Source organism: Schistocerca cancellata, chromosome 4, assembly GCF_023864275.1.
Source record: "Schistocerca cancellata isolate TAMUIC-IGC-003103 chromosome 4, iqSchCanc2.1, whole genome shotgun sequence".
NCBI classification, from domain to species: domain Eukaryota; kingdom Metazoa; phylum Arthropoda; class Insecta; order Orthoptera; family Acrididae; genus Schistocerca; species Schistocerca cancellata.
The window spans coordinates 674,031,566-674,044,291 of NC_064629.1; the positions used below are offsets into that span (position 1 = coordinate 674,031,566).

At 36.7% G+C, this 12,726-nt stretch overlaps 1 protein-coding gene and 1 non-coding gene across 4 annotated transcripts in view; both read left to right on the forward strand.

Annotated features, from left to right (window-relative positions):
• LOC126183465 (multivesicular body subunit 12A) overlaps positions 1–12,726 on the forward strand; it is a 60,086-nt gene that overhangs the window by 15,663 nt on the left and 31,697 nt on the right. For all 3 annotated transcript variants that reach the window (XM_049925466.1, XM_049925469.1, XM_049925468.1), the window contains one exon: positions 6,022–6,111. In XM_049925466.1, the coding sequence (XP_049781423.1) occupies positions 6,022–6,111 (90 nt within the window). The remainder of the gene's footprint in view (positions 1–6,021; positions 6,112–12,726) is intronic.
• Positions 2,721–2,795, forward strand: Trnat-ugu (transfer RNA threonine (anticodon UGU)). The gene has a single exon. It is a non-coding gene; the product is annotated as a tRNA-Thr (tRNA).

Below are 12,726 nucleotides of genomic sequence, written 5' to 3' on the forward strand. Positions count from 1 at the left end.
TGTTGCAAATTGTAGCTTAACTCGTAAAGTTTCTATGGGAATACTTCATGTGCATGTTGCCCTTCAGTTACAGTAATTTCAGCCATGAGTAGTGTTTAAACAAGATGGTGGACTGCTACACTGAGAGTTATTTATTTGTCATTCTTGGATGACACCTTCCTTACAAATGGATCAGTAGAGATGGTCCCAACATCATGGCCATCATATCCACTAGACATTACCCCTTTTCACTTCTTTATGGGGTTACATTGAGGATAAAGTGTTTATTTCACAAGTTGTTGATGGACAGATTCTTACTGCACCAGCATAAGATGGTGTAGAGGTAGTGACAGAACAGATGTTGGCAAGTCATGGAGAGAGAAAGACTAGCTTTTGCACATTATACTGACACCAAATGGAGCACATGCAGAAATGTACCTGTAAAAGACTCAGAGTGAAACTATCTTTTGCAGCAACCCACCTAGCTATATCTAACATAGTTCCTTAGAAATAAATTGTTTGTTATTGGCAAAGGAATTTACACTCACCCTTTTTCTTTCCATTCATATGTGACAAATGTAAAAGTAGCTACCTGGTGAAAGGTGCCTTGTGGGCAGTATGGACAACGTGGATACTGCCAAATCACTGTTCTGTCCTGTGACCTAGCATGTAAATGTTTGTGTAAAAGTTGGATGGATTCCTGTGGTAACCGATACAGTTGGGCAAGCCGTGTTACATTTGATTTTGAATTTGAGAATGGTGCCTGTGAACCAGAACTGTCATAAAAATCCATCTTGATGAACAGCAAAATCCATCCTTCCGTAGTTAAGTGTAATGGTGAAACATTGGGTGTCACAGGGAGTGGGGATCTTGACTTAACTGCATTTCTGAAAAAAGGAAAGAAACTCTGTCCCAAGAGGAGCTGTGAATTAGTTGGGTAGTAGAGATAAAATGGTGCTAATGGCTAACATCTAGAGAGCCTGCCTCAAGTCAGTTGCACTAGACTTCCTAAGGTATGTAGGGCTAGGCCAGTGTATTTCAGTTGCTCCTCATGAGATCGCCATTGGACCTGGTAATCAAAACAAAATGTTGTCAGCACAGGGAGTCTACCTCTGGCCAATACTAACACACAACCAGTTACAGTAATAGTAGATGATTGTCCTCCAGAACAGTTGTCTTCAAAGGTGACAGAGTGCAAGTATGTCAGAATACACTCATGGTAACAGAGATGATAGTTCATTTGCAAAAGTCCTCCATTTTACAGCCAGAAATATTTAGGAGGGCTTTCTGGTAGTTTGAAATCTTTGAGGAGGCTACTGAATGGAACCCATTTAGTTGAAAGAAGTAAGCCTCAATGGTTACTACCCCGTTAAATTAAAAATACTAGGAAAATATCCCATTATAGGGGAACTTCACTATAGCTTCAATTTTAGCAGAGACAGAATAACATGCACATATTGTTAGATCTGGAGGGGAATTGAGAAAGGGATGGAATATGAAATATATGCAGCATCATGAAACAAGTAAACACAAAGTTTGGAAAAATATGTCGACACCACATTCCAAGATAGCTTTAATAAATTAAAGTGAGGTGGATTAGCAACACGGCAACCATTCAGTGTGAAGTAAGGACTGTAATAGGTATGCAAAGGATAGAAAATAAAATAAGAGGGTGGGAAGGGGGGAGGGGACATAACTGAAATTTGCTACACTAATATCATATGCTGACACAAGTGAGCCATTTAAAGCAGCGCAAACCTCAATGTTTGCTATGTTGGTTGTCTCTACCCTCATGAAAACTACTGTGTTGTTAAATAGTGCACAAATGAAAGATGGTGCATCATCAAATGCCCCTGCAAGAAAAGAAAACTGCCTCCATCAAATGGCAGCAATGTGTAGCCATCGTGACCCATGCCACCTTCTCTGATAAAATAGAGTGAGTGTAAACAAAGGAAAACATGCACTGAAGAAATAAACCTTGAAATCATCAAAGCAGATCTCTCTTGTGTCTGATGGAGATGGCATTTGCTGTCAAAATGTGTGCCACTGAAAATAATGGTGTGACCTTCATACTTATCTGTATGAAACCATAGAATCTCCCCGAGACGTTGGGTAACTCCCCCCTCCATTCCTCCTCCTCGGAGATTGCAACCCTCATAACCTGCTACGGTACTCTGCTAAGACCAATCGTGTAGGTTGAATTGTAGGAAGCCATATCCTCATAGAGGGCAAAGAGTACACCTCAGCATTGCAACAGGATCAATGTGAGCCATTGACCTCTCCGTCTCACCTGCTCTTGTGTGTACTGCTCAGTGGGGAGTCGATAATGATTTACTGTGTAGTGGCTACTCCCTTCTATGAAACAGCCTCCCCAAAAGGAGGCTGCCTAAATGGATTCTTAGCAGAGACTGCCAGTTGATTGTGTCTTGTCACTGAGTGTGTTAAGACATGATGAACCACACAGCCATTGTGATTCACCAACATTAAACTGTATACTTATATGGATATATGGAATCCATATAAGTATATAGTTCTGCCAATACCGGCCATGACCGTCTTCTTCTGTGAGGATGCACGCATATTCCCCGAACTCTTATGGGACTTGGTAAGAATGTCTTCCACGAGTAATGAGTGTGTTGGGGTGGGACACAGTGAGCGTAGTGTGTGGACATACAAGGTGAGAATGTGAGTCTCGTGGGAGGCGTGCACGAGATAGTCCCTGCAGTTGCACTATCCTCTGTGCCCTTGGTGGCTCAGATGGATAGAGCGTCTGCCATGTAAGCAGGAGATCCCGGGTTAGAGTCCCGGTCAGGGCACACATTTTCACCTGTCCCCATTGATATATATCCATGCCCGTCAGCAGCTGAAGGTGATAATATAATTCTAATAACACTAAACTGCTTCTCCAACAATGTGGGAAAATCCACCGATGTTTTCTTCATGTGAGAGGTAAAATCCAATATATTTGTGGTGCAAAACAGCCACAGGACCTGATGGTGTTCATTATGCTAGTTATTTCGCCTTACTGAGGCACTGAAGGGGTACTACTTGATTGTTTTATTAAAATCTGAGCTCACTAACAATATCCTAACATTTGGATGGAGACAATAATGCTTCCCCTATTGAAACCTGGCAAGAACCATATTAGTCAAAACAGTTGACAGATGGTCAACAGATGCCTCATACAGGCTCTTGAATGCCGAAACCTGAGCTACTGTGAATTTGGAGGTTCTTTCTCCACTCCGAATAACTTAACCCTACTGGCAGAGGGCATATGGGCATACTGCGCTACCCCTGTTATTTTAACCCTAGTGGCAGAGGGCATACAAGAGTCAAAATAACTTTGTTGTTTTTTACCTGGTATAGACGTGTTTCTAGATGATTTAATGAACTTCTGCTTGTTAGCAGCCTTACAACTGTAATATACTAGGTACAGCTGACCATGGCAGGTCTACAAAATTAGTCCTAGGCCAGTTTTAGGTTTTCACTGAAGAAAATTATTTGTATCTTTGCATTCGTGGAGGATGGGAGGATTAACTCTCCCTGCAGTCGTGGTCCAGTGAGACAGCCGTCCTTGCTCGTGTAAGCCAGACCTGCTTAACAAAATTGAAAGGGTTGGGGGTCTTAATATGTACGAGACGTACATAATCAAGAAATATTGCTTGTGAGGAAAGGCTTCTTTGTTAATTTCACGAAATGCACATGCTCATATTCAGCAAAGTCACTGATGACAATGGTGCTGAGTGACCTAAAGGTGATCCACACAGCCCCCCCAGCAACAACCAGACATGATCAGCCTGCTCATGAAATTTATATGATTTAATAGTATTTTGTTGAGTGTTTTCAGACCACATCATCTGTCTGAAATAGGAAAGCATACAGCAGTTCATTGCTTGCTACACACTTATTCTAGAAATCCAATTCAGAAAATTTTCTTAACAGTATGAGAGGATAGTGAGAAAAACACCATATACTAATAAATGTGAAACCTAATAAAATGAGAAAAATCTTGATGAATTTAAACTAAAACAAAATCTTCACCACTGTCATTTCCATGACAGTATTTTGCTTTTTGGTGGTATGGAGAGAGTTGTTTATGAAATGTTGGAATTTTTACAATTTTAGAACAGTTCCCCCAGCATGTAACTTAAAAAGTGATATTATTTTATTATGAGAGTGTGCCGAAAAGTAACACCTCCAAATTTTTTGTGTGAAAACTCTTAAAGCTTTTTAAGTGAAACAAACATTATTAACATTCTACATCTCTCTTCCTCATTCTATGTGTTTATTTCTCAAAATAGCTACCCTGGCAATGAACACATTTCTCCCAATGATAATCCGGTTTGTTGATACCATCAATTTAGTATGTTGGAATCCACTGACAGAGCCGCAACCTCACCTCTGTTTGCAATGAATGCTTCATCACTATCAGTATGAAGTCCTTGAAGATGTTCTTTAAGTTTTGGAAACATATGAGAATTTGATAGGGCCAAGTCAGGACTGTATGGAGGATAATTGATAGTGAACCCAAGGCATCGGATTTTGCAGATTTGCAGTGCTCGTGTGCAGTTGGCATTTTAGTGCTGAAGGAGAGGGTGTCCACGTGTGGATGAACTCTTCGAATTCGAAACTCGATTATGACACATTGTTCTCACATGCTGGCATAGTTTTGTTAAACACAGTTAATTTACACTCTACAATTTGGAGCCTTCTAAAGATGTAGAATTTTAATAAAATTTGTTTTATTTGAAAAGCTTTAAGAATTTTCAAAAATAAATAAATAAATAAAATTAAAAAAAATTGGAGACATTACTTTTCAGTATGCCCTTGTATTTTTCTGTATCTGAAATACTATCATAAAACAATTCCATTACACAAGAAATGTAATAAAATATAACTGAACTCCATAACTACTAAGAAACTCCAGAATGAATTTCCACTCTGCAGTGGAGTGTGTGCTGATATGAAACCTCCTAGCAGATTAAAATGGTGTGCTGGACTGAGACTTGAACTCAGGACCTTTGACTTTTGCACACAAGTGCTATGCCAACTGAGTTACTTAAGCATTACTCATGACCTATCCTCACACCTTTACTTCTGCCAGTATCTTGCATGTTTTAAACTGCCATAAAGTTTCATATCAGTGCACGCTCCCTTATGGAGTAAAAAATTTGTTCTGGAAACATCCCCTAGGCTGTGGTTAAGTCGTGTCCACAAGATAATTATTTCTTTCAGGAGTGCTAATCCCACGTATTTCATGGGGGAATTACTATGAAGTTTGGAAGGTAGGAGATGAGGTATTGGTGAATATAAAGCTGTGAGGATGGGTTGTTAGTCATGCTTGGGTAGCTCTGTTGGTAGAGCACATGCCTTTGTAAGGTAGAGATAATATCCCAAGTCCAAGTCTTGGTGCTGCTCAAAGTTTTAATCTGCCATGAAGTTTCACTAAAAAACCCTCTTATGCTTTTTGTAGTTTTACGAATAACTGCAGAAATGTTTTGTTTTCAGACATGAAATTAGTAACTCAGTCTAAGGTAGAAGGATGGGATCCCGGGAAAGAAGCATAATTACCAACCTTAATCTCAATAAAAATTGCATTATAAATAATCTTATATTGCATAGAGGTATGAATTGTCGGTTTTCCCAGCACAATAACAAAATCCTGCAGCGACATTTGATTGCAAACATATTTAGGCAATGTGTGGATGCTATAGTGCGTATGGCTGCAGTACAGGAGTTCAGGCAATTTTGATTTGTGCACTTTTGTTCCTGTGGAAACCACAGTAGTTCATGCAAAAAAAGGGGCATCATGTGGATGTACTGTAATATTATTATTGTTACATCATCATCATCGAGTGAGTGGTTATTATATGTAGGTTGTACCTTAAATTAATTACATATTTTACACTGGTTTACAATTATATAACTGAAGTTCATGTAGTACAGTGAATTTATGTGATCATAATGCCACTGTAACACAGTTCACTATTTATATTATGTATTGTGTTAAATTTAGTTGTTTTAGTTTTTTTTCTGTTACAGGGATATAAATGGAATGACCGTTTGTTTTAAAATGAGATTCGGGCTTACTCAAGAAATTAATAAAGTGCCTACAGCTGATCTTTTTCTAAGGTAAACATATGTGTATATTTCTGGTTGCCCAAAAACTCAGATCAGGTAGTTTTCTCACTTTTAGTGTGATGCTGTTTGTGAAAATTACAACACCGAGAAAGACATGTGAGTCAGATATAAATAATACCACAGATGGTTATGGTTATCGGTTTCGATCGTGCCTATATGTGTATGTCACTTACATTGTGACAAATACTTGAACCTAAGGGTTTGATGAAAGTAATAGAATCTGGCACTTTCAAAGCTCATGGTCTTTAGTACCATACATTACTGTTTGTTTCGAATCAAGTTCACACTTTTACTTATAAAACACTTTATTAAAATATACACATGTTAACTTTATTAAAATAGACGCACGAAGACTGACTATTGCGCCTCATCACTCACACATATATACACAAACGTATCTGTCACCACAATCGATACTTCTCGAACATACTCGATATAACTTATTCTAGAACGATGTTCTGGAACTTTCTCATATCCGATATAAATGTATTACATAATTCCAACACGCCTCCTTACATTTATATCGCGATGTTTAACATATTCCTAATTTTAATGAATTTTTCTTTACATAACGACTTTGTGAATATATCTGCAACATTTTCATTTGAATCTACTTTAACAATATCAATGAGTCCCTGTAAATAATACTCATGCACAAAATGGTAATGTACTTCTATATATTTTGAATTCTTTGTGAAATTACCAAACTTCGCTATATTTAATGCTCCTGAATTATCTTCATATATGACAATAGGTTTTTCAAATTTAACATTAAAAATGTCTAAAATATCATGTACAAGTTTCACCTCGCTTACAGCTTCAGACAATGCTACATATTCTGCGAAAGTTGAAGCCTTTGTGACACTCGCTTGTTTTCTTGACTTCCAAAATACAACATTACTAAATAATCTAATTACATAACCAGAAGTTGACTTTCTATCCACACTATCACCTGCCCAATCTGAATCCACAAAACAATCTAATATCTCAGCACTTTCATTCCTACAATAGTTTAATTTCAAATCTTTAGTTAAATATAAATATTTCAAAATTCTCAAAGCATATTTAAAATGAGTACTACTGTAACAACTTTGGAATCTGCTCAAGTAATTCACACTATCGCTAATATCTGGTCTAGTACCCGAACTTATGTACAAGAGTGCACCTATCAAGTTTCTATATCTAACGTCATTACAATCTTCATACGCTGGTTCTAACTTTAAATTTACTTCCATTGGAGTTTTGTACAAGATCGAATCTTCAATTTTATATTTCGCAGCTAACGAATCAATGTATTTTTCTTGACTCAAACTCATAACTCTTGTTTCATAATCATAATTAATATCGATGCCAAGATATCTTTTTACCTCACCTAAATCTTTCATATTAAATCGCTTTGACAATAAGTTCTTAATCTTAACAATTTTTTCTTTTCTCACACAGCAAATGAGCAAATCGTCGACAAAAATAATCAAATAAATCAAGACATCTCCATCTCGCAATACATAAAGACAATAATCATATTTACTCCTTTTAAAACCTAAACTTCTTAAAAACTCGTCAAGACAATTGTACCAAGCTCGTGAGCTTTCTCGCAAACCATACAATGCTTTATACAATTTACAGACTCTACCCGTACCATCATCATATCCTCTTGGCTGCTTTACATAAACTTCAGATAAAACTTTACAATTTAGAAACGCAGTCTCTACGTCCATTTGTTCTATAACCAAACCTTCTTGACAACAGTATGACAACAAAATCTTTAATGTTTGCATATTGGTTACTGGAGAATAAATATCCTCAACGATTTCTTTTTGTTGAAACCCCCTGACAACTAATCTTGCTTTGTAAACACTCTCTGATTTCTTTGTGAAAACCCACTTTACATCAATGGCTTCTTTATCAACTGGTTTATCTACTAATTCCCATGTTTTGTTTTTGTTCAAACAATCAATTTCCTTATTAATCGCTTTTTCCCAATAATTTGATTCGGCACTGTTAATCGCCTCCTCAAAGCTTTCCGGACTATTTGCACTGCAAAAGTTTACATAAATAAAATTGCTGTAAACATAATCATTTAATATTTTTGGTTTTCTTTCTCTAGATGATCTCCTCAACTCGAGTACTTTCTCTGATTCATGATTATCAGAAAGCTTTTCATTTTTCTCAATTTCCTTCTGTCTTTCTATTAGTTCAGTTTCATTTTCTATACTTTCGTGTTCAGAATCACTAGAATATTCACTTACTGAATCATAATCTTTTAAACCCAATACATTTAACACCACTTTCAACAATGTCCACATGTCGAGCAACAACTATCTTATTATTTATTAGCACTCTGTAGCCTACTTCACAATAACCCATTAAAACCCCCAAATCGGCTTTCCTATCCCATTTCGACTTTCTCAGTTGCTCAGGTACTCTTACAAAAACTCTACTCCCATACAACTTCAAATGATTAACATTAGGTTTTTTCCCCAGTAATATCTCATAAGGAGTTTTCTTTTCAATGGTGTTAGCTAAAGTTCTGTTTTTGAGGTATGCTGCTGCACAAACCACTTCAGGCCAAAATCTCTTGTCTACTCGCGCTTCGGCTAGCAGACACCGTGACATGTCCATGATGGATCTGTTATACCTTTCAGCAGTACCATTAAGCTCATGCACATAAGGTGGACAAGCATTCAATACAATTCCTTTTTGTCTCACAAATTCATAGACATTTTCATTTAAATATTCCTTCCCATTGTCACATCTTATCTTTTTAACAGTTTTCCCAGTGAGATTCTCAACTTCATTAATATACTCTACAAAACATTTGTATACTTGATCTTTAGATTTTATGGTGTAAACACGAGCTGCCTTACTGTAATCATCAATGAAAGAAAGAAAATATCTTTCCCCATGCATTCCAGTAGTTGAGTGAGGCCCATTTAGATCTGCGTGAACAATTTCTAAGATTTCTTTTGCTTTGGTTCTGTTATTTTTAAAAGGAACATTATGCATTTTGTTTTTGATACAGATTTTACATTTCATAAATTCTGATTCTAGTTCTGAAGGAACCCCATCTAACAATTGATGTTTACATAAAGTATTTAGATAATTGAAATTAACATGTCCCAAAATGCGGTGCCATTTTTCCTGTGCTGTCATATTATTGTCTTTACTCATAACATTAACATTAACTTCTCCTTTATTAATAGTACTACTCATTTTATACAACCAACCCTCTTTCCATGCAATCGCAATCAATCCATTAGCTTTATCAAAAATTTTAGCATTATTCCCTACCGATACAATTTTGTGATTATCTGTAATTTTAGCATAACTGATCAAGTTTTTGTCTATGTCTTTTACAAAGAAAACATTTCGCATATTAATTGGAACCATTTGATCATAGACAGGAAAATTACTAATTACATTACCAACTTTAGTAGCTTGCAAAATTTTTCCATCAGCAATTTTTACATTTATAGGTTGTTTTAAAGTTATACTCTTAGAAAAATATTCCTCATTATTAATAACATGATCAGTACAGCCACTGTCTAATAACCAATTGATTTGAATTTGATTGTTATTACTTGACTCTACTGTTCTATTTTGACCTATCATAGAATTAACCTCTGTTATAAAACTACTCATACCATGATCACTCTGATGGTAACCTTGCTTGCTGTGATGCCGACCGCTGCTAAAACCATGCTGCTCTCCTCGACCACGTTGCCTGCTGCCATAATATCCACGCTGTACATTGCTATAGCCTCCACGCTGCATATTTCCATTACCTCTGTCGCTGCTTTGAAAATGTACTCCACGATGCCATGTGCCTCTGTTACTTGTTCTTCCCTGGTTACAATCACGTTTGAAGTGACCTGCTTTGCCGCATCGATAACATACTTGCTCCTGATTTCTTGAATTCAATTTTCTTTCTGTGTGAAATGCATTTGATTTTACCTCTTCATTTCCAGTTTTTGCATTCAATAATTGAATCTTACTTTTAACGTATTCAACTGTCTGGTCCTCTTCCTTCAAGACGTCCACTAAGTCCCCAATATAGCTCATTGACTCTGGTAACGTTCGCAGCATATAATTTAACTTCTCCTTTTCCGTTACTTTAGCGCCTGCAGATTTCAGCTCATTTACAGTTTTTTCAAATGCACTGAAAAATGTCCCCGTATCACTGTAATCACTTAACCTCAATTTGTCCAACTTGTTTCTGCATAATATTTGAAGGGCTGTAGACTCTTTCGAATATAATTCATCAAATTTCTTCATGATCTCGAAAGCACTTTCTCTGTCACTCACGAATTCTAGTTGCTTATTTGTGATTGCACCATAAATATAGTTGATAGCCTTCAAGTCCTCTTCATCCCACGTTTCGTTGTCTGAACTCACTTTTGCCCTCGTAGTCACTGTATGGCATTTCTTCATTTTTAGGTACATGATTATCCGCTGCTTCCAGTTCCCATAGTCTTCGCCATCAAATACAGGAATAGTTATATCAGCCATGTCGAACTTTCTGAATAACACGCGACGGCCACAATATAATATTTAACTTCTACTTTTCTTTTCAACAACCACACTCTGCTACCATGTTTCGAATCAAGTTCACACTTTTACTTATAAAACACTTTATTAAAATATACACATGTTAACTTTATTAAAATAGACGCACGAAGACTGACTATTGCGCCTCATCACTCACACATATATACACAAACGTATCTGTCACCACAATCGATACTTCTCGAACATACTCGATATAACTTATTCTAGAACGATGTTCTGGAACTTTCTCATATCCGATATAAATGTATTACATAATTCCAACACTGTTTATAATTTTAACAAAGTATAGGCTGGGGTGGCCATTTGTTCTGGTAACAAATTGGAGAACCTAGGAAGCCCCATCTATGTCTGTGTAAGCCAGTGTTTGTGCTCTTCTGCAAGTTTGTTGCTAACATGTGGAGAGGCAATAAAAAGCAGACCAGGAAGCCAGCACAGAGTCTCATTTCGCTGTCTTTTAGCCCAATGTCCAAAATCATTGTTTCATTCCTGTACACAGGTGCTTGTGTACCAAGAAATGGATGATCTTAAAATCCCGTGTCACCTCTGATGTGAGAGTGAAATTCTAAAATAAGTATGTTCCGATCCATGTTGGGTTATGACAACAACAGTCACATAAAAATGTGAGCATTTAAATGAGCTATAGTGCTGCCCAGCTTTCCATCACTACATTCCACTTGTTCCACTGTCAATACATTGATATTGTTAAAGCATAAAACATTCAAAAGATTTGTGTTAATTACTTTGACATTATTTGCTAGAACTTATTTACTTTACAATATCCATGACATAAGAGCAAGAATCATCATAGTAAACAATGATACTGGGGAGAGATTCTCTTTTTGATACATTTCTCAATAGAACATATCAGAGTATGTTCAGCATCATCAAGCTCAATCATTCTTGGTAAAATATAGTCAGCACAAGCTATGCCGTGGTTACAAATAGAACAGTGATCCAGAAAGTGCAGAATAACTTTATTTTTGTCTATGCTAGGTATGCTGTGTCATATTTAATGGGCATAATTTTCACATGTGTGTCAGTAATACTTTTCATTATGGCCTGTTTCATTGTTTTAAGCTGTATACACTCCACTAGTTGTATTTTTGTTGTTACTGTGCATATCTGAAGATGGCCATTGCTGATGGAAAACAGTAGCCTAAGGACATAACAAGTTTGTGATCATAGACAGAAATAAAGAAATTTATTCTAAATATAGTCAATTTTGTGACTTGAAGAACTTTTTGATTATATATTATGTGCAATGGTTTCACTAATCACTGCTTGTGATCATTTTCAATGGATGTGAGTCACTAGATGCAAATACCATGTAGCTATGGCTTATCTAAATGCATGGCAGAGACAGGATGTCTGCACAATGATCCAGAGGTGCTTAGTGCACTGTGTCAGGTGGCACAGTACCACTGCAAAAGAATGGAATGGCAGCTGTTGGCAAGACACACTATACAGGTATTGCCCCAACAGAAGCTGAGAGAGTGGGGTGTCGCTTTCATTAACTGGTTCAGCTTGCCCTCTATTTAGTGATGTAATTTTTCTTATGCACTCTGCAGTTGGTTACATCTTAATTCTTTATCTGTCTATGTTAATGAAAAAACAGTGGAATGTACAACATAGTCATGTTTCTTATAGAAACGTGCTCTATAATACCTCTTAAATGCACACCGATTTTCTTGCCAACTCTTGCACTGCCTCTTTTGGTTGAGTACATGCTTCCAAGAGATGTATTTCCTCACATTTTTTCATGCAGTGCCTTATGTCTTGGCAGAAATATTCTTCTGCAAGAGCTTTCTAGAAGCTGGCACATCACGATTCCAATGTACACCAAAATACCATTCTTTGTGCCTCGTGTTAAGAAATGTTGTCACATTTCTTCAGTACAAGCATTGACAAAAGAAGCTATAGAATCGACAAGTATGATGACATTTCTTCTGATACCACAACTGAATTTACAAGGGGTGAAATTTTTTAATATAGACTGAAATTCCTGATTTAATTAACATTCAGTAGTTGACATCCAAG